The sequence below is a fragment of the Tachypleus tridentatus genome, chromosome 10 (assembly GCF_004210375.1).
Source record: "Tachypleus tridentatus isolate NWPU-2018 chromosome 10, ASM421037v1, whole genome shotgun sequence".
Lineage (NCBI taxonomy): Eukaryota > Metazoa > Arthropoda > Merostomata > Xiphosura > Limulidae > Tachypleus > Tachypleus tridentatus.
Window position 1 is genome coordinate 40,904,834 of NC_134834.1, and position 21,487 is coordinate 40,926,320.

At 33.2% G+C, this 21,487-nt stretch overlaps 1 protein-coding gene across 3 annotated transcripts in view; it reads left to right on the forward strand.

Annotated features, from left to right (window-relative positions):
* Positions 1–21,487, forward strand: part of LOC143229127 (uncharacterized) — a 77,940-nt gene that overhangs the window by 13,517 nt on the left and 42,936 nt on the right. For 2 of the 3 annotated variants that reach the window (XM_076460995.1, XM_076460997.1), the window contains exons 2-4: positions 3,137–3,229; positions 19,302–19,442; positions 21,044–21,116. In XM_076460995.1, coding sequence (XP_076317110.1) covers positions 3,137–3,229; positions 19,302–19,442; positions 21,044–21,116 — 307 coding nt within the window. The remainder of the gene's footprint in view (positions 1–3,136; positions 3,230–19,301; positions 19,443–21,043; positions 21,117–21,487) is intronic. The other variant, XM_076460996.1, reaches the window with a different exon arrangement.

Below are 21,487 nucleotides of genomic sequence, written 5' to 3' on the forward strand. Positions count from 1 at the left end.
TGCCATTGTTCCTTTTGGCCTTGGCATCCAGGAGCAATTGGATGAATTGGGTCTGTCCTTGAATAACATTGCAGAATCCACTGGTCAACCCATTACACCATGGCTTATTACAGTCTCCAAATGTGACCTTTCTTTAAGTCATCTGAGAAAGGCAGATACTCCCGATTGGAAGTACCATCTCTTATTTACTGAACATTTTTCAAACAATCTTTCCATTCCATTGGTTTGTTGCAGTTCGGTGCTTGCGTGCAGAATCCCCCTCTACAGCTTCTGTGTTCACTGCTGAACTGTATGCCATTTCTTTTGCCCTGGATCATATTAAAGCTAAGCAGTACTCCAATTGAACTATTTATACTGACTTGCTTAGTTCTCTACTGGCCCTGGAATCGTTTCACGTTGGCTCACACCCTGTTCTCGCTGATATTCAAAACTGACTGGCCCATTTCTCATTAACATCTACTTCTATCCAGTTTTTCTGGATACCAGGCCACTTTGGTGTTTGCGGGAATGAGCTTGCAGACACAGCAGCTAAATCTATCTGCTTTGGCACTATCACCACTGTGCCTTTTCCATACATGGACTGTGGTTCTGTATTCAAGGCTCAGCTCTGTGCCAGCTGGCAGGCAACTTGGAGTGAGCAACGTGACAACAAGCTTTTCCAAATAAAACGCTATATTGGACTTTGGTAGTCTAGCTTCCATAAAGTTTGGAAGGAGGAAGTTGTTCTAACTAGACTACGCATTGGTCACAGTTTTTTTAACTCATCGTTTTCTTTTATCTGGAATTGATGCACCAGTGTGTAGTTTGTGTAACACTCAGATCACTGTAAGTCACATTTTACTTTCTTGCCATCATTATGATTCTCAATGACGGCACTATTTTAAACATATTCTGTCCCAAAGTTTGTCCATAACATTAGACAGTGTTATTGGTGAGGGTGACACTGTCCACCTTGATAAAGTTTTTAGTTTTTTAAAGGCCATTAATCTTTTTAATGTCATTTAAGTGTTTGATATTTATTCATTACATCTATTTAATTGTGGTTCCCTTTTAAGAGTCATAATCTCTCTAGTTCGATTTGAAATTGGAAAATGGCCATGACATTAAATAACTTGACACCAGGACTGGAAAGGCCAACTTCAGGTGACCAACACTGCTGTTTGAACTACCCGTTAGTCATCCTGGCGAGTTAGTATTACAATTTTGTTGCGTGTCTTTTAACACATAATGACACATAACCCGGAACTAGGACTGGAAAGGCCAACTTCAGGTGACTGACAGTGGTTCTTGTACTTACCTTCCTGTCTTCCTGGCAGGTTATGATCATTATTACCATTATGCTACAGAAAGTCCTTTACAACTTTTATTACTGTAGTTTCTCTCTTAACATTGTAGACTGGATGTCAACATTGGTTTTATGCCATTTATGTTTTTAATTGCTGTTTTACCTTCATTTCCTTTTATGAATTTTACTACATTTACTTTTACCTTTTTACTGGATGTTTGGCAAATTATTATTAGAATTTTGCTACTTGTCTTTTAAAACTTTTATTACTTTACCTTTTGATAATGGCTGTAATGACACATAACCCAGAACCAGGACTGTTAAGACCAACTTCAGGTGATTGAATGTGGTTCTTGTACTCACCTGTTTGTCTTTTTGGTGGGTTATGATAATTACCATTATGCTATGGAAAGTCTTTTACAACTTCTCGTACTCTGGTTTCTCTCTTAACATTGTAGACTAGATGTCAACATTGGTTTTATGCTTTTTTCTGTTTTTCAATGCTGTTTTGTTTTACTTTCATTTCCTTTTATGAATTTTACTACATTTACTTTTTTTTTTACCTTTTTACCGGAAGTTTGGCACAGGTAGTCTAGCTTCTTTGTGCCATAAAACACTAAATCAACCAACCAGAAGCTTCTATCTTAGCTATATAATTTCTGCATGAGTTGGATGGGTGTTTGGGGCCATTTTCTTCTTAATCGTTGAATTCTTTGCCAGTAACGTGCAAACCATTGGGTTTACCATGATGTATCAGTACCTAATGATACTTGTGCTGATTTATTATTCCATCTATTTTGCAAATATTTCCTGTCACTTCAGCAGAAAATTACCCTCAAACCATCACAGTTCCTCCCACATTCTTTGTGTACCTGCTATGCATTGAGGTATGCATTTTTCACCTTTCTGCTACTGGATGTACAATGCAAACTTTAAATCATGTATTTAAACTTGAACTCATACAAACATAACATCCTTTTCCAGTCATCAAAAATCTAGTTTTTTTTAATTTTTAGCAAATTTTATACTTTCTTGAGGATATTTGGAGATCAATGTAAGTTTTTTCAACTACTACATGAACAAATACTCCATTCTTGATATTGTAGATTTAGAAACTATTGTCATTTGGTACATAGTTGTATATCTTATGCTTGATGTCAGTAGCAGTCTTATGTTCTGAAGGCTATATAAATGAAGTTACTTAATGTCGGTATCATTGCATTTAGGTGTTTTTTTTTTCCTCTACTTTTTCCATTTTCAAATTTACCTGTTTTAGTCTCATGATCTAGATTGCACTTGACATTGTTTGGGAAGCATTTCAAAGTCTGCTTCAACTTGTTGGAAAGTCAAACTAGCATCACGTAAAGGATTTATGCAAAGTCTACTCTATTGACAATTCTTCGTATTTTCTGGCAGCAGCATGACAATAAAACTTAATATATGGTGTTAAGCACTATTTTTAACAAGGTTTATTTGTGGAGTGCTATTAAATTGATTTCTACTGTATACTTGTACTATGATAATTACTTCGGACCCTGAATTTTATCAGTTTGTTCATTCAAGCAGAAACCTTATGACATGCCCTTGGAACAAGTATGTGTGAATTCTAAAGATTAATAAGTATTCCCACCTTGGCTCATTTAATTGTCAACAGAAATCAGTGAAGAATTATCATAGTGTTGAAATTTATATTCTGTAATAGCATAGAGAATTAGCCCCATTAAATGGAAGGAATGATAAAATGTTCTCTTGTCCTAACACTTGCACAATACTGTATATATGAGAATATATTTCATTTATATTTTAGTTACAAAAGGTTTTTTAAATCTAAATTTTATTCTATACTTTTAGGGAGGAATGGAACACAGTTTATCATCGACTGTATTCAGACAGTGTAACAGAAAAGCGTTGGGGGGTGGACCGAGTTTCTATTTGGAAAGCTAGGTGAATGCTAAGTATCAGAAGCATTTTAGCAAATGCTTGAAATGTGTTTTTTTTTCAGGAAAAATTCAAATGTAAAAAATAAAGCAAGTGTGATTTTAATAAAAAGAATACCTTACCTGTTAATTAATGCAAAAAGTTGGTATAGTGTCGTCAAAAGCTTTTTATTTAAATATATATAAAATTTAAAAAAAAAGATGGTTCTGTTTTACTGTCAAATTGTGCATTGAACCTAATTTGAATTTGACATTTACTCAATATTACCTCATTGTGATATAATTTTATTTGTTTTCTTTAATCAATGTTCATGTCAGTGTATGAGTACTAGCTGGGGTACCAGACAAAAGTTATGTAAATTCATGATTAATGAAAGGTTATCTTAGGATGTGAAAAGATGTTTCCTTTATATATAATTAAAAAAAAACAACTTAAAACACCCAAATGTGGAACTGTAATTTTGCATGTATCTCCTCATGGACCCAACAAACCTTTTTGCCAAATTTGGTGAAGATTCATCAACAGGATGAAGAAGTGGTAACAAAATCTTGCAAAAATACTCATAAAAAAAACCCCACAAAATGCAAAATTTGTGTGTATTTCCCCATGGACCAAATGAACCTCCATACCAATTTTGGTGAAGATCCATTCAACATGGGCCCGGCATGGCCAAGCATGTTAAGGCGTGCGACTCGTAATCTGAGGGTCGCGGGTTCGCATCCCCATCGCGCCAAACATGCTCGCCCTTTCAGCCGTTGGGACGTTATAATATTACAGTAAATCCTCCTATTTGTTGGTAAAAGAGTAGCCCAAGAGTTGGCGGTGGGTGGTGATGACTAGCTGCCTTCCCTCTAGTCTTACACTGCTAAATTAGGGTCGGCTAGCACAGATAGTCCTCAGGTAGCTTTGTGCGAAATTCAAAAAACAAACAAACAGACCATTCAACATGGTAAAGTATTTACATAGACATACAACAGACAGTACTATTATATTTATATAAATGGTGCAGCTCATTAGATTTGTGTGTTATGTATTTGTGACATCATATCTGCACCTTGAGAATGGAGAAAAATAAAGTTCTCCATGACTGGAAACAAAGGCATAACAGGAAAGTTGTGACCCCTTTGCAACTTCTCGTACACACAAGATAAAAATTTTGTGAAGTTGGGGGTTGCACATCGTGTAAAAAAATGCTTTTCCAGTATCATATAAGCAAGAATTCTATTATACAGGGTGTTTAGAAAGTCACTGTGCACTTATATATTTATTAACAGACATGTTTCAATATAGAATACAGGAGTTAAATATGAATGACAATTATAAACAAATGTTGAAAGTGACCCCCATTGGCATCAATACAAACCTGGATCCTTCATATTTTGTTTCTAAACACCACTATTGGTTGCTGGCTTGAAATAGACTGAATAAAATATGATTACAAAACTACACAGGGACTTTCCAAACACCCTGTAGTATGACACCATATCCTGTATTATAACTTTACAATAATTCTTTTAACTAGGCTAAGAATTGACTTTAGCTTAACTCTTCTTTCTCACTTGCAATTCTGTAAATTTATACTTATCTCATTTTTATACAATGTAACCCAACTTAATTTTATCAAGGATATTTATGAGATAAAATAGATCAATAGGGCTGAATGCTCATCTTTGTTTAATGTGTAAGATTCATATTTTCAGATAAAACTAATTTCACAAGTTTTTGGTAGGTAAATGTGTAAATAATAGCAAATTCAATCATGAAATAAGGGGAGTATTCTGTGTTTGACTAAGTTTCTTTACATGCGCAGTAATTAGTCTCAGTAAATTTAATTGAGCAAACAAACTCTTTATAATTGGAAAAAGACAAGCATAACACACTTATTTGCCCAAGTGGAATTGCAATAAATTTTACTATAGTAGATTTAGCTCCACAACCTTTTTTCTCTCAGGATAGACTTCCATTGAACCAAACATGGTGATCATAAACCAAGTCTTCTCTCAACCATTTCTTGATAGAATTAGCACATGAAAGCACCCCTGAATTCAACAGGTGGAGTCACTTTTTTCTGAGTAAACAACATCACCTTATAACCCATATTTTCTCACAGCAATGTTTGGCTTTTATATACAGTCAGTGTCAACTTTAACCAGCAAAGGATATTATAACACCATTCCTTTCAACCTAAATGTTTTGCTACTGGAAATATCTTGAGTATGGTAGACATTTTCTACTATAGCAAACAATGAAACAAAACAACTGTAATAAGGCAATCACAGTGACTCTGCACTGTGTGTTTTTGCTGAATCTGTGTACAAGTGAAAATGGAAAAATACGTTTTTAGAAATTCTGTATATCCAGCAGATTGAAAACATGGAAATTAACCTTACTTCTGCATCCCAATGCTGTTTTGACTTGGAAAATTGCAAATTTAAAATCACTTTTGAAAAAAAATGTTTCTGTGTAACAGATTGTCTCTGATTGATAAAATTATCAATAACAGCCCTAGTTATGGCTGTAGTGCCTTATATTGGTGTAATGTTTGACAGTTTCTGGGATATTTATGTTGGATTATGCATAATAACCAAAAGATTCACAAGTTTTGTCACCCCACATAATCTGCTTTATATTAATGGTTGAAGAAAAATGATAATATAACTCAGTTTTACTTTGAAGCATGTGATCACCAACAGAGATTGTTGTCTCTTCCATGTTAAAGCAATAGGTTGTTTCAAGGGATATTTTAGGGTATTTTTAATGGAAAATTTAAGAGTAGGTAGTTGGGCATACTATTATTGTTTTATAAATTGAGAACTAAAAGAATACAATGTAACTTTAAAGGTGTTTAATATAGTTGGTTAGTACTGTTTTGTGCATTACCAGAATATAGTTATTTCTCATGCATATTAATCTTCTGGTTTAACCTGTTCAGTGCTGTAGACAAGATAAGTCGTCCAAGCCGATCGGTAACATAGTGCCATGGAGGACGAGTTAATTGGTTTTCAATAATACCTAATTTCAACGCTAGATGTCAGCACCATACATGCATTTGACCTACTTACAAATTGTTTCACTTTCGATCCAAAATGGCATCACGAAAAAAGTTACAAAATGAAGAAGCATTAGAGTTGTATTGTAGCAGCTGAAATACTTGGCAGTCAACATGTTAAAAACAGTAAAAAGGCTCATGATATATATGATACCACAGCACACACATGCACACAGATATATTTCACTAAAGCAAACCTTAATGGGTTTTATACTTTCTGATACATAATATTTCCTGTAGAACTGGTGGAGTGTGCTAATTGATTAATCAATTGGCTCATTAATCAGTTACAGAGATGCCAACTATTTCAAATGACTGAGTGTAATGATTGTAGACAGAGCCCGTACAGATAACATACAACCACTGGATACAGTTTTGAGTTATCCATGTCTGTGGATCCATCTGTGGCTAAACTGTAAACATTGTTAGTAAGTATGCTTGAAATCATTTTGTCATCTTCACAACCCAACATTTGTAGAATGGCTGTAGTTTTAGTTTTAGCACAGCCATATTTTTTTGCTACATCAAGAGTCTGGGAACATTTTTCTGAATAGATGTCCTGCATGATCGGCTACAGCTAGGGGTAAATTATGAGCAATGATGAATTGCGTGAATATCATTTCTGCATTTATGGTTTCATATTCTGAATTCTTACTCATAAATGTCATTATCTGCATCGTATTTGTCTTCGCCTCAGCCTTTTGTTGGTGAGATGCTGATTTTGTATGTCTGGAACAAAAGTTTATCCCGCCACGCGCCACAGAAAAATTGATGTGACAAACTGTACAAAATGCATGACTGTCACTGACTTTTGATGCAATGACCGGATATTTTGCACTATACTCTTTCCTAAATTTTTGATTCACAGTTTTAGTCATTTTAGATTTGCCAGTAACAAGACAATCTGGTGAACGAGGCCTCTTTTTTTTTCCATCTTGTGAACGATCGCATTGGTGTTTCTATCCCACTTAGAAAACGAGAAATACCCATCTATGCGAGTGCTGATTGGCTGACAAGCACTGATGACGTAACTATGGATTCCCCCACGTACTCAGTATGGAGAAGCACTGCACTCAAACTATTGGTAGAAGTTGGAGATACAAATATTTTTTATTATTTCAAGCACAAACATGATTATTGCAAGTAGCCATTTGGACTATGTCTTTTATTTATTATCAAAATTTACTTGCATCTCACTAGAAATTTTCTTTTCACACCTTTCAAGTCCTGGGGGAACAATGTATCATTTTGTTGTATAGGCCTATATAATATATAATAATTTGGGAGTTGCAACAAGTCGTACTATTTGTCTGTATGAGCGTATAGTCGTAATGTATACACCAAAATCGTAATGATTACGCTCAAATCGTAATGGATGGCATCTCTGCAGTTACATTAATTTATTATTCTTTTATGGGATTAATCTTCCTGTTTTTAGCTAGTTTACTGTTATAGACATCTTTTGTCAGTTGCCTATTGAATACTTTGCAGAATGGGAAAAAAAAAGAATATTTTTGCAAACGTGCTTCCAATTTGATGTCTTGTTACTGTTGAACCAACAGCCTGGTTGACAAATTGTTTATTATTAAAATTTCAGTTATCTCTGTTTAACCTTGGTGTAAATCAAATAAACTGTTAATCAAGTAATAAAAACATGTTTGCTATCAGAATAAAGGCAGCAATGTTTTAATCACAATTACCACTAGTAATAATTAGTAATCAGTTAGCAAATTTAATTATGTATGTTGTTTGAGTGGAATGAACATAGAAATAATATTTAATAAATAAAAATTTGGGTCATCAGAATATTTTTTCTGTTGTCTGCTGTACTTACTTTGCCCAACTAAACTTCTCTGATGTCTTCAAAGAAAATGTTTCTGGTTTTAATACACAAAAACTTTTACAAATTGAAAGAATGTTTAAAGAATCTATAAAAAAAAATCCCAGTTGTACAGGAGATCTGACTAGAAGCATTCCAACAGAAACAAACTAATGCTCAAACCACTTTATTTACACTACTTTAATGTGAAAAGTTTGATTTTTTTTTATCTATCCAATCCTATTATAAACTTTCTTGTAGCTGTTTTCAAAGTTGTGTTACATTAGTAAATGGTCATAAAAAGGTGGCAACCAATGCCTGTAAAAAAACTAAACAGAATAGGTCAAGGGAAACATTTAAAAAATCAAGAAATTAATAGTATATTTTTAAAGATTATAGTTTCTTAGTAAAAATAAAGGTGTTTTGTGTGATGGGTAGAAAAGATGAAAAAATCAATGAAGTTTTATTCCTATCTTTTGTTATTCTCAAACAGATGAGCACTTTGTGACCTCTCTTTATTCTAATTGCATTTGAAACAATTTCTTACCATTCCACAGTTTCTGACGAATGGTTTATTATTCAGAGGTGGGTCTTCTTTCCTGGAATGTACAGGGTGGCCCGTAAATCCCTACCCATCCATATGTTATTATGCTATATTCAATAATACTAATGATGAGTTAAAGGCAGCTGTTACCGTGGCGTTTGGAACAATAACCCCTGCTATGTTGAGGAAAATGTCTTGCAGAACATGGCGTCAAATAATATTATGCAGCGAGAATGAGGGACAGCACACAGATACACTGGATACATAAGATATATGGGTGGTTAGGGACTTATGGCCATCCTGTATAAGACTAGGGTCAATGTTTCAAATGCCTATTTTCACATTACATTTTGTCCACAATGGTTAGGTAACTTAAGGTCCTACCATTCAGGTTGGCTAAAGTCTTGTACACATTCAGTCAAGCCATGAAAGTGTTCATAGGGATAAAACATTTGTTGTGCTTACATTTCCATTACTATATGGATGTCTGGCACCTTTTTTTCCAATCTAAAGGTTATCCTTGGCTAAAATCTCCCTATTCATTTGGGAGGTATACTTTTTTTACTTGGTTGGTAAAGCTCTCCAAGTCCTTTTTTTCTTACACACTAATCTGATTTCCTTAAATAAGTACTCCATTGAGTCAGCAGTGTGTTTGTGGATTTAAAGTGATCAAGGTTTGTTTTTCCACAGCAGGTGTAGTGCTTGTGGCCCACGTGTAGCTTTCTACTTAAACATTTTTATGGTAATCTAACTTGTATTTGTTTTTGATATTATATTTTTAAAGTGTGTTTACAACATGTTTGCATTGTGGGGTTTATGTTCTCCTTCACGTCTTTTAGACATGTAGTTCTGTGATACACCCTTATACATCCTTATCATTGGACTCTGGCTGATTATTGAAGATCCACAGCTTTCTATTGTGTCTCTTTCTCTCTCCATCTCTTTACCTTTTGTTATTGTTATGGTTCAGTCAGTCTCTTATGACTATGGGCATTTATCTTCTCTCACTTTGCCTAGACTAACATTTTTTTACAAATACCTTTCTGTCCAGGTGGAATACAATTCTGGACATCTGTATTCTTTCTAAGTATGGTTTCCAGAGGAGTGCTCTCTCTGCCCCCAAGATGTTGGCTGCTCTGTATGCTTGCATCCTCGTTTGTCTGGTAATCTTGTTATGATCCATTCTTACAGCTTCACGTGCACTGACAGGGAATCATTGACCATCAGGACCTCTGTTTTTTGACACTGCACTTTCTTTTTAAGACCTGTGATTACCACATATTTGGTTACTGGCCTGTTATGTTCCAGGATCAGTTTTTTCACCTTTACATCTTCTCTCACTACTATGTTTCAATTTTTCTTATTACAGCCCATGAATGTGTATCTCTGGCAATGGATGCTGTGAGTTGATATTTCTCCAATATATTTTGATGTGTTTTTCAATGATGTTTCATCTATTCCCTGGCCATTTTCTTTCTCTGATTTTTAAAGACATCTTCAACAACTTGTTTCAGTCTACTTCTGGACTGGAACCTCTATTTAGTTCTCTGGCTTCCCATATGCCCCCTTTCATTCCATTTGAATCTTTGGCCATCTATTCCATAGCCATCGTTTTCTGAAGATGTATTTTCTTCTCTTTCTTACTTGGTTATCTTACTCTAACATTTCTGGTTGATTTAGCCATTGCTTGCACTCTTTACTGCAGAGACAGATTGATTTATTCCCAGACTGTTTCCCCTCGGTGTGGATTCCTGTACGTGGTGAGGGGACCTCCCAGGGAAGGTTCTGTTCTATCTGGTTACCTTCTCTGGGATCTAAACATCCACCATCACTCCTATGCCTATTCCGTACATGGACTATGGTGTTGTCTTCAAGGCTCGGCTCCGTGCCAGCTGGCAGTCCACTTGGAGTGAGCAACGTGACAACAAACTTTTTCAAATCCAACCCAAAATTGGACTTTGGCCATCTAGCTTCCGAAAAGTTCGGAAGGAGGAAGTTGTTCTCACTAGGCTACGCATTGGTCACAGTTTTTTAACTCATCATTTTCTTTTATCTGGAACTGATGCACCAATGTGTAGTTTGTGTAACACTCAAATCACTATCAGCCACGTTTCACTTTCTTGCCATCGTTACAATTCTCAACGACGGCAATATTTTGAACATATTTTTTCCCAGGGTCAGTCTGTAACGTTGGACAGAGTTATTGGTGATGGTGACTCTGTCCACCTTGATAATGTTTTTAATTTTTTAATGGCCATTAATCTTTTTAATCTCATTTAAGTGTTGCATATTTATTCATTACACCTTTATAATTGTGGTTCCTTTTTTACAGTTTTAATCTCTCTCCTTCAATTTGACATTGGACAATGGCCAGAACATTAAATAACTCGACACCAGGACTGGAAAGGCCAACTTCAGGTGACTAACGCTACTGTTTGAACTATCCGTTTGAACTACTCGTTAGTCGTCCTGGCGAGTTGTTATTATACTTTTGCTGCATATCACTTCACACTTTTACTACTTAACTTTTTAGTACTGGCCATATTGACTCATATCCCGGAACCAGGACTGGAAAGACCAACTACAGGTGACTGACGGTGGTTTTTATACTTACCTGTTAGTCTTCCTGGCGGGTTATGATCATTACCATTCTGCTACAGGTAGTTCTTTACAACTTTGTTGACTGGATGTCAACATTGGTTTTTACGCCATTTTCTGTTTTAATTGCCGTTTTGCTTTTATCTTTAATTACTTTTACAAATTTTACTCCATTTACTTGACTTTTATCTTTTTACTGGACATTTGGCAACTCATTATTACGATTTTGCGGAGTGTCTTTTAAAACTTTTATTCTTTTACATTTTGATAATAGCTGCTATGACACATAACCAGGAACCAGGACTGGAAAGGCCAACTTCAGGTGATTGACGGTGATTCTTGAACTTACCTGTTAGTCTTCCTGGGGGGTTATGATCATTACCTTTTTGCTAGAGTAAATACCTTACAACTTCTTATAATCTGACTTCTATCTTAACATTGTAGACTAGGTGTCAACATTGGTTTTATACTTTTTTGTTTTACCTTCATTTCCATTTATGTCTATTACTACATTTATTTATTTTTTTATTTATTTTTTACATTTTTACCGAATGTCTGGCGCAGATAGCCTCGCTGCTTTGTGCCATAAAACACTAAATCAATCAATCAATCAATCAACCCAGATTGTTCCTTCTTTGCCAAGACTGTCTGGGAGGGTGATTGGATGTTTTCTCCAGTCACCTTCCTTTCTCTCTCTCTCTCTCTCTTTTACTCTTTGCAGTTAGTCTAACCTTCATTCATCACCTTCTTTGTATTAGTCAGGCAGTTTTTTTTTACCTTCCTTTTACTGTTTCCTTAATAACAGTTGACATCTTATTTTCTTGCTATGGGAATCCTTTCCTTTCTTGAACTGTCTTCTTTCACTTTTACTGGTTGGGATAAAAAATCATCTGATGTGGAGTGATTCTTTCCTGCACTTACTTATTTTGGTACAGATTTCAAATAAGTGTTTCTTCATTACTGTGCAATTTCTTACCCCAACTACACTACACATAAATGTTTTGTTAAATATATTTTTGAGATATAAAGACTTGTTGAGTAGTCTTTACATTCCACCCACCTATGTGACTCTTAACATCACGCAGATACTTCTGTTGGTTGTACCTTTGTTCTACCACCTCTGTTAGGCAAAGAACATTCTCTGTATAATATGGATGCAAGTTTTTAACATGGTGATGCTCCACTAAGTCCCACACCTGAATTTTTCCTCTTTGATGCTGTATCTGGTAGGAAAAGCGTTCACTTTGTTAATGTGAAATTCTAACTACTAGTTCTATAAGAAAGTGAGTAGCTTTTCAAAGTTAACATTTTCCTTACCTGAAAATTTATTTCAGGTGGATATTCAACTATCCATAAAATCTCCTGCCCTTTCCACCTACATTTTAGGTATATCTTTTCCATTATCAAGAATGATCTTTTGTTAACCTTACGAGAATGGCATTTGTGATTTCTCTATCCCAGTTTGCATGATGCTATACATAATAATGTTTATTAGAATTCCAAATTTTGCTAAGTGTATGTTCATGGATTTTCTTAAGTTTTTTTTATTAAATATTAAAATTTTGCCCCCCCTACCTCAATAAAACATATTTTTTTTTATAAAGAATTTTAATTAAAGATTTTTCTGTGAATTTATTGAGTCAGTTTAATTCAAACTCTGGATATTCTTAAGTGCAATGTGATATCCCTATTACTGATAAAAAATTCATCTGTTTTTTTACTTATTTACATATCCTCTAAAACATCCTAAGTAATATTTTTAGTGAAACTTTGTTTTTTATCTGTTATTTTCACTCTCATAATACTAACTGTAGTGAAATCTTCAATGCAGGATAAAAGGAAGACTTGAAAAATATGAAATAAATCTAAATTACCTTTTTCTTTTAAGAATAACTTTATATTGTAGCAGACAGTTACATACTATTTATTTTTATAGCCAAAATTAACATACATTTTTAATCTGGGTTTATTTTATTTTATGATTTATAGCTGCAGTTGTATTATTTCAGAGTATGCTGAAAGATTATAGTTGTATTTATATTTATTATAGCTGGACAACTGTATGTAAACAAATGGTCAAGTAGCAAGCATAATAGGAATGAATTACTGAAACCCATTGTGCTCATAGTGTGCTACAGTATTGACTGTATAAATTTAAATTTTATTTTTTTGTTTTTCTTTTATAATATAATCAGTTTTTGATATTGAAATTTCAGTTACATTCATAATAAAATATACTTAATAAAACAATAATTTAGTACTTACTGTGTTTCACAGTGTATAGGATGCATAGGCCTGTAAGAAGCACTCATGTTTTAGCAAAGAATATTTAGGAAAAAGACATTTGAGTGTTTCAAAGCATTTGATGTTACTCCAAATATCAAACATAAAATATGAAATCTTTACATCAAGAAAATTAATGCCAATGAAACATACTGAATCAACTTTGCATAATAAGAAAAAATGTCCAGTGAAACAGTGAAGTAAATAGCAAAAAAAAACAACTATTGTTCTATAAAACAAAATAGAGCAAAATTCACCATTAGTGTCTCTAAGGTAAGGAACCATAAGTAATAAACTATTCTTCAGAAAACAGCCATACTTCCATAGATGTTCATTGTGGATATCCTTGTCCCCAGGAGGTAAACTGTACTGGCATGATGTGATAGTAAGGAAAAAATTCAGGGTGTCTTTTGTGTGTGTGTGCATATATGAACTATAGTATACAGTAGTGTTCATGAGAACTTGAAAACATTTATTGCTTAGCTGAAGAACCTGGTGAACTACTCACCTATTTTTATTTATTATAAATCCACTTATATATTTAGCTCTTATTTTGGGTAATTATAAAACTAATCATATATTTTTGTGGAGGCTAATTGTTTTCATATTTTAATCTGTACGTTGTCTAGGGAAAGACTAAGTAGAATTTAGCTTATGTGGGGGCAAAATTGAAAGATTCATTTTCTTTAACTTCATATGTTAGATGCGGAATTATTTTTAGATACTTTTTTTCAGGAAAAAAAGTGTCTTATATGCTGTAAGATATGGTGCTTTAGGAATTCACGTTTTTTGCTATAAACAAACAAATGCACTTGCACTGTAGGTCTGTATTTTGGTAGTGACAGTGGTAGTCTAAAGTGTTTTAAATACTTATTTTGAATGTTAAAGTTAGAAAACAAAACATTATTACATACAAAATATACAGTGTACTGAAACAGCTGTTAATTGGCTTTCTAATTGAGCTACAAGTAAGTTATAACAATTATTTTAGTTACTTGAAGCTCAAGAATAATGGTGACACTTGAACAGTTTAATATTAGTGGTTTCGAAATACATACTAAAAGGAAATATTTTGAAGATATTTGTAGGAAACAAAAATATCTATTTATTGGTTATAAAAATGTCTATATAAGAAGGGCGTAGTATAGCTACACAAATTCGAACTATGTTAAGCTGAGAGGATCCTCAATAGTGGTTGTCAGACATTCATTTATACCTTAGTAATTTAAGAAGGTAGGAGTTTCTTTTTTATATTCTTATCTTTCAGTTTTTATAATTTAAACTTCCAGCTGATTTGTCTCTTTGACAGCTTTAGAAGTGAATAGAGAAAATTGAAAATAAAAAAATCAGGGGTGGTGCCTCATATGACACACACAAGTCAAGATATAGAACCTAGGTCTTTCCATTTGGAATTGAGAATTTGAAATTTTGAATTATATATTTGTTTTATGTCACATTTCATTGATATCTATTGATAATAAACTTGTTTAATTAAATTATGAATGTAACTCTTTAAAAAGGTGTGCACTTTAACATCCTGCTATACACAAAGGATACATGAAGTGCTTATGGGGTCTTCTGTGTGTGGAGGATGCCTTCCCTCCTGTGCTGATTTTATCATAGTCTAGTACAATACTTGTCACATTTGTAAGATTGAAAGGTATTTGAAAGGCTTAGTGTGTACATAAATCATTTTTGCAGTGACTGTCAGCTATGTGGAGAGGTGTGTATCTAAGTTATTTCATTTTCAAATAAGGAAAATGTTGACATTCACAGAATTAATGTTACAAAATGAAGCATGTTTTAAGGACAAATTGTAATTTCTCTTGTGACAGTTATGTATTGATAAATATCATTGTAAACTTTTTAGTTAGCCTAATTAGTTATTAAAATAATATTACTTTTGTTTTTATTGTATTTTTCGATGGTGATTTTGATGATAACTGGCAGAACATGAAAAAGCAAACAAAAACGATTTGTATGCAGTTTAAAATAACAGGTAGTAATTGGTTAAATTGTTGACAAAATTTGGAATTTTTGTCTGTGGCTTACCAAATGATTTTTGTAGAGGAAATTTTAACAATTTTAGTTTTTTGGTTAACAAATTTATATATTAATCAGTGATGACGAAAAACCCACTTGTTGAGAAATTTATATGCAAAAACGGCTCGTTTGGGCTGAGAAAACACTTTACATAGAAGAGCGAACAACGTATTTAAAACAATACACACAAATCCAACAAAGACACACGAGACGCAACTGAACAAATTACTACTATAAATGAAAAAAGCCAACACAATTTCACAAACACTTTATTCCTACCTACGTAAAACCGACTCACGCACACCGCAAATATACGGCATCCCCAAACTTCATAAACCAGATTGTCCATTACGACCAATAATGTCCACATATGAATCGTTTAATTACAACCTTGGTAAATACATAGCATGGGCATTCTCCAAATATGTAACATCAGCCAGCTCATTTATCAAAGACTCTTTTAATTTCAAGTCTAATCTAAATCAACTTAATCATAAAGCCTTAATGGCCAGTTTCGATGTTATATCCCTCTTTACAGAAGTTCCAACCACTGAAGCCTGCAAGATAGCCTTAGAACTCTATATCCGAGACCCTAACCCAACTATAGAAATTCCCAGTAACCAGTAGGCAACCCTCATAGAATTCACCACGATAAAGACAAACTTCATGTTCAACAACCAAAACTATATACAAACAAACGGCCTAAGCATGGGCAACCCAGTATCACCAGTTCTAGCCAATATTTTTATGACACAAGTTGAAACACAAGCAATTAACACAGCATTACATCCACCACTATACTGGTATAGATATGTAGATGACACGGTTCTTGGGATTCAAATCTACAGAACACATACTTAATTTTTCAATCACATTAACTCTATACATCCCAACATCAACTTCACATGTGAACAGGAAGAAAACAATCAAATATCATTTCTTAACCTCAAAATTACAAGAACTGATACACAATTTCAAACAGAAATCCACCGAAAAATCACCCATACTGGACTATACATTCCTTGGGACTCAGCACATGAAACAAAACAAAACTCAACATGCTAAGAAACCAAATAAACACAGCCATAAAACTATGCTCACCAGATAAAATTAACGATGAATTAGACAAAATAAAACAATACTTCACCAACATCAATAAGTTTCCTCCACAAACCGTAGAAAACATTATACGCACACACCTACACAGAAAGCAAAATCAACCAACTAAAGTAAATACAGCTCACGAATCAAAACCACGAAACCATATACTGCTGTATACCATATATTCCGACATCAGCAAACAAATAACCAACATTTGGCAAAATTAGTAACAAAATATGACATTCCAATTAATACCAAATTTATTCAAAACCTGGCACAAAACTGAGGTCTATACTATGTAAAACTACACTGACAAACACCACACCAACATTATTTATAAAATACAATGTGATAACTGCCACGACTTCTATATTGGAGAAACAAGTAGAAAATGGAAACCAGATTCAAAGAACATAAAAGTCACCTTCACACGTTTTGAACACTGCAAGTCAAATAAACACAACATAACCATAGAAAACACTCAAATACTAAATAAAGAAACAAACATAAACAAACGTAAAATTAAAGAAGCCTTACTTATACAACAACTTAAACCCAAAATAAACCAATATAAAGGAACGCCTTTATACCTATATTAATATAATAAATAAAATTATATATTCAAATATCTAATACCGCCCTCTACATTTCGACACACAGTTACACAACCCCCTTTCAAACATGTGGTCAGCTTCCGGTCAGTTACCTCTTTCTTTGTGAACCTGACGATGACCCAAGAAGGTCGAAACGTTGTTCGCTCTTCTATGTAAAGTGTTTTCTCAGCCCAAACGAGCCGTTTTTGCATATAAATTTATATATTAATATGTAAACAAAAATGTTTTAATGCAATTATTTTTAAGTTTTCAGTGGTGAAAGATTTTATTATATTCATGGAAGGTGAAGTTGCAGAGCATGAAATAATTTACTTTCAGTGTGTGGTAATCCAGTTCTTTAAAATTATAGTAGGAAATGTGTACAAATAGAACACTGTATGTTCAGTTATATTTTTTGAAATTCTAAATAATGTTTAAATGCATTAAGTTTAAAAAGTAACAAATATTATAATTTATCAGTTCCAGTTAAGTAATACTATTATTTCATCATTGAAAATTCTATGTTCAAAACTGTTAGATAGGTTATTTAAATTTAACAAGCTTGTCTCTTCTTCCTGTGAAGATTTTCACCTATTTCTTGTAGCTAGATTATATTCAGGGGTGAGTATTTTCTTTGCTACTTTGCAGGAGCTGACTTTATAGAAAGTGTTGCCTAGGCAGGTGTGCATTTGGCAAACCAATTATGCACTAGCAACCAGTAATGCAATGTACTTTATACAGGTTATGCTAGACTGCTACTCATTGACTATTCAGAGTAAAGCTGAAGGTGATTGTGCCCATTCCTACCAATCACTGGATTGAATAAATTGGGCTTGGTTTGCTTTTAAAAATTTAGAAAACTTTTGTCACCTGTTGCACTGTTTCCAGAACACTGTTCCTCAGAGCTTCTCCAGGCACTAGTGGAGCTAAGGTATCTTTATCACACCATCTATCCAGATGGACAGAGGCTTTTCCTTCAGAGTGTTTGAGTGAATTCCTCCTCTCTTGAAAAAGAGAGCAAAGTTGGGGCTTCTGGATATTTTTCACTGATGTAGATAGGAGTGACACCAACCTACATGGCAGCACTACTTGTAATTCTGGTTCAGAGTTAATGCTTGGCTTTCTAGTTTAGCTGAGCATGGCCTTTCTTTTTGATCTTTGTGGATTTAATACATTTTTCATGTAAGAGGATCTATTTACAATTTTGAATGCAGAGTGGACCTGTCCTAGATCTTTGGTTGAACATGTTTCACGTCCTCATAATAATTCTAGGTGCAAGTGAAATTTACCTTGCCCACATAGGTGGGGACTGAGGATAAGTGTTCATATTTCCAAACTAGATGAATTCCATTTCTCCAGGTTGAGTAAGGCATGCACAGTCTCCTAAATCCACAAAATTCTTTATTCTATTTTATATGAAATTCAACCAAGTGTTGCTAAGAATGCTCAAAGTTTCTCATATTTTAAGAATTCTTTGGGCTGCATGTGAAAATTTTTAAACATATGCTTTGGAGAAATAAAGTTTTGATAGCAGAAAGTTGAGTATTTCTATTTCCTTTTTTTTTTCCAAAAACTTTGAAATTTTGCTATGTATTGGATATTACATTTTCTGCAGCCGAGTATACAACATGTTGCCACAGTAAATCTTTTAAATCTAATGCAACTATTGAATGTATTGCTGTAAACTATGTGGTCAAATGTTAAGTAATTTGTATGTAGACATTTTTTAATCACTGATTAATTTAAACCACAAGCTTGAGAATTGTTTTAGTAAGAAGACTACTCTCAGAACCAGTAACTTTGCCAGTATCAGACCACTGATGCTCACTAACTCACTTTTTAAAGCCATCCCAGTACTGTAATGTACTTTAGTACAAGTAATTATTTACTTCATAGGCCATTGTAATTTATTGACTTTTTATATTCATGTCAGCTCCATGGATAAGGGTAAATCATGTAACAACTTCAGTCTTTTTGTAAATGTTAAGTTTTTTGGTATTTTTATCAAATTTATTTTTCAGTGCTTTAAATCTAAAATGACATTTCAGATCCCACCCTAAAATTCCTGTTGGGATTGATGCAACCGTTGCATTGGTAAGAGCTCAGATCCAAGATCAGTTGGCTGAACAGGAAGGGACTAACTGTCAAGCTGGTGACATTAGTCTCCTGTATTCTATGGCTTTAATAAGGTAATTTTGAATATAGAAGGATAGTTGTTGGTATTAAAGATTAAAATTAAAAGTGAGGTGTCAAGGTTAGGCATTATAAGAAATATTTGTAAAGAAAATATAATTACTATGTTACCATTAATAATACAAGTGAAGGATTATCTTAAGTGTATATTTAGTATTAATTTTTAAAATTTCATACTAACTTCCAGAACACATTTGCACTTGTGAATCTTGATTCACTTCCTCAGCAGTAAACATATCAGACATGTTTTCATTTTTCAATTTAACAAGATTTGCAATCTTTAAAGAACTTCCTTCTCTTTCCTTACAAACTAAGAACTCACTCACTCATTTAACATCTACTACTACTTGTGTGAGTGAACAATTTCTTCAAGCAGATTATGGACCAACCATGACTTGTGAAAACGGGTTGATTGAAGATGATATGACAGCCTGTAAGATTTTTTATACGGCTAATTTCTTACAATAGGTGTCTTGTTAGCAGTAAATTTCAACAGTAAATGAACAGCACAAAATTCACTTGTTTTAAAATAATATATTTGAAACAAGTCAAATGTATGTACAAAAGTTTGTTACACTATATTTCACCACAGTTGAATCTATAGCTTTAAGTAGTTCTCTCTTTCTTGTTAAATGTTCACAGGCTGGTTCAATTACTTTAGAACTCAGTTGACAAGATGAATTCTTCTTTTCTTTCTCTGTTGTTACAATACAGGTTGTGAAACTCACTTCAAAATCACCATTAGAAGTGTTTGTTACCACATTTATATCCAGAGTTTCATGTAATTGTCTCATTTTTTTCAGAGTTCATGCAGATGGGTTACGTTAACCTTAGAACACCCTTTGATAAGACAAATTATTATTCTTTATCTCTGTTGTTGCAATCCAAAGTGTGAAACTCACTTTAGAAATTATCTGTTACAGCTAAATTGACTTCACCTTTTTCATTTTAATGTTCACTAATGTACTTTTTGAAGTTGCATCTACTGATGCCAACAATATTAGAAAAAGCCTAACACAACAATTAAACTACATGTATCTCAGATGTTAACCTGAAGATGACCTAGGAAGGTTGAAACATTGTTCTCTGCTTATCAATAAAAGTGTTAATACCCATACCAGCTGTTCTGAGATACATTTTAGTTTCAAGTGGGTTTCTTGTTATCAAGAATTAAACTGCACATATATTGTATGTCTTGTGAGGAGTTACATAATGAAACTTGTCATGATTATCAATTTTAAAATAATTAACTTTTAACACTTGTTATGAAAACTAAATAATCATTAAATAAATTAAATAATAATGTAATGTTTGTGCTAAAATTCCTCAGATACTTTCTTTATCAAGGAATTTGAAATAAAGTTCTTATATAATTGATGCTTGAAACCATCAATGCTAAGTGAAATTCTGTAATTACAGAATTGAGAAAAAAACAAGACAATTGTATGTTTCATAAATTCATCATTTATTATGACCGTGATTTACTGGCAAAAACATGGTAATAATAAATGATGTATTTTTGAAACATAGTTGTATTGTTTTTCCTCAAATTTATATTTTGTTAGGAATTTCATAAAACCTTCTTTTGTTCCTGCAGGTTTATTAATCTAGTATCGGAACTAGGACAACGTAACAAATTTACCCTTCCAGTGAAAAATGTGGCTTTTAAGGTAAAATTGTGGTTTTTTTGTAGTTCTCAAATTTTGTTCATTCTAGGTATGTAGAGTACAATTAGAAGTGTACTTTTAATAATTGAAAGTTATGTGACTAATTTATATCAAAGCTTTTAATTTAAAGTTGAATGAACTTTAATATGATGAGTTAAAGACAAGAAATTCTTGCAGTTTGTGAATTAAATTAACCTGTTTTGTTTTTATTGACTAAGATACAAATCTTTTACTCTTGGAAAAAAGTTGCACTGCTACTTGCTTATAAATCATAGATTTTTTAATGAATAAACTTTTAATCAGTATTATAACATTACTGCAACTTTTTAAATTAATTAACTTATACATACAGGGTTTGAAATTAACAAAATTTT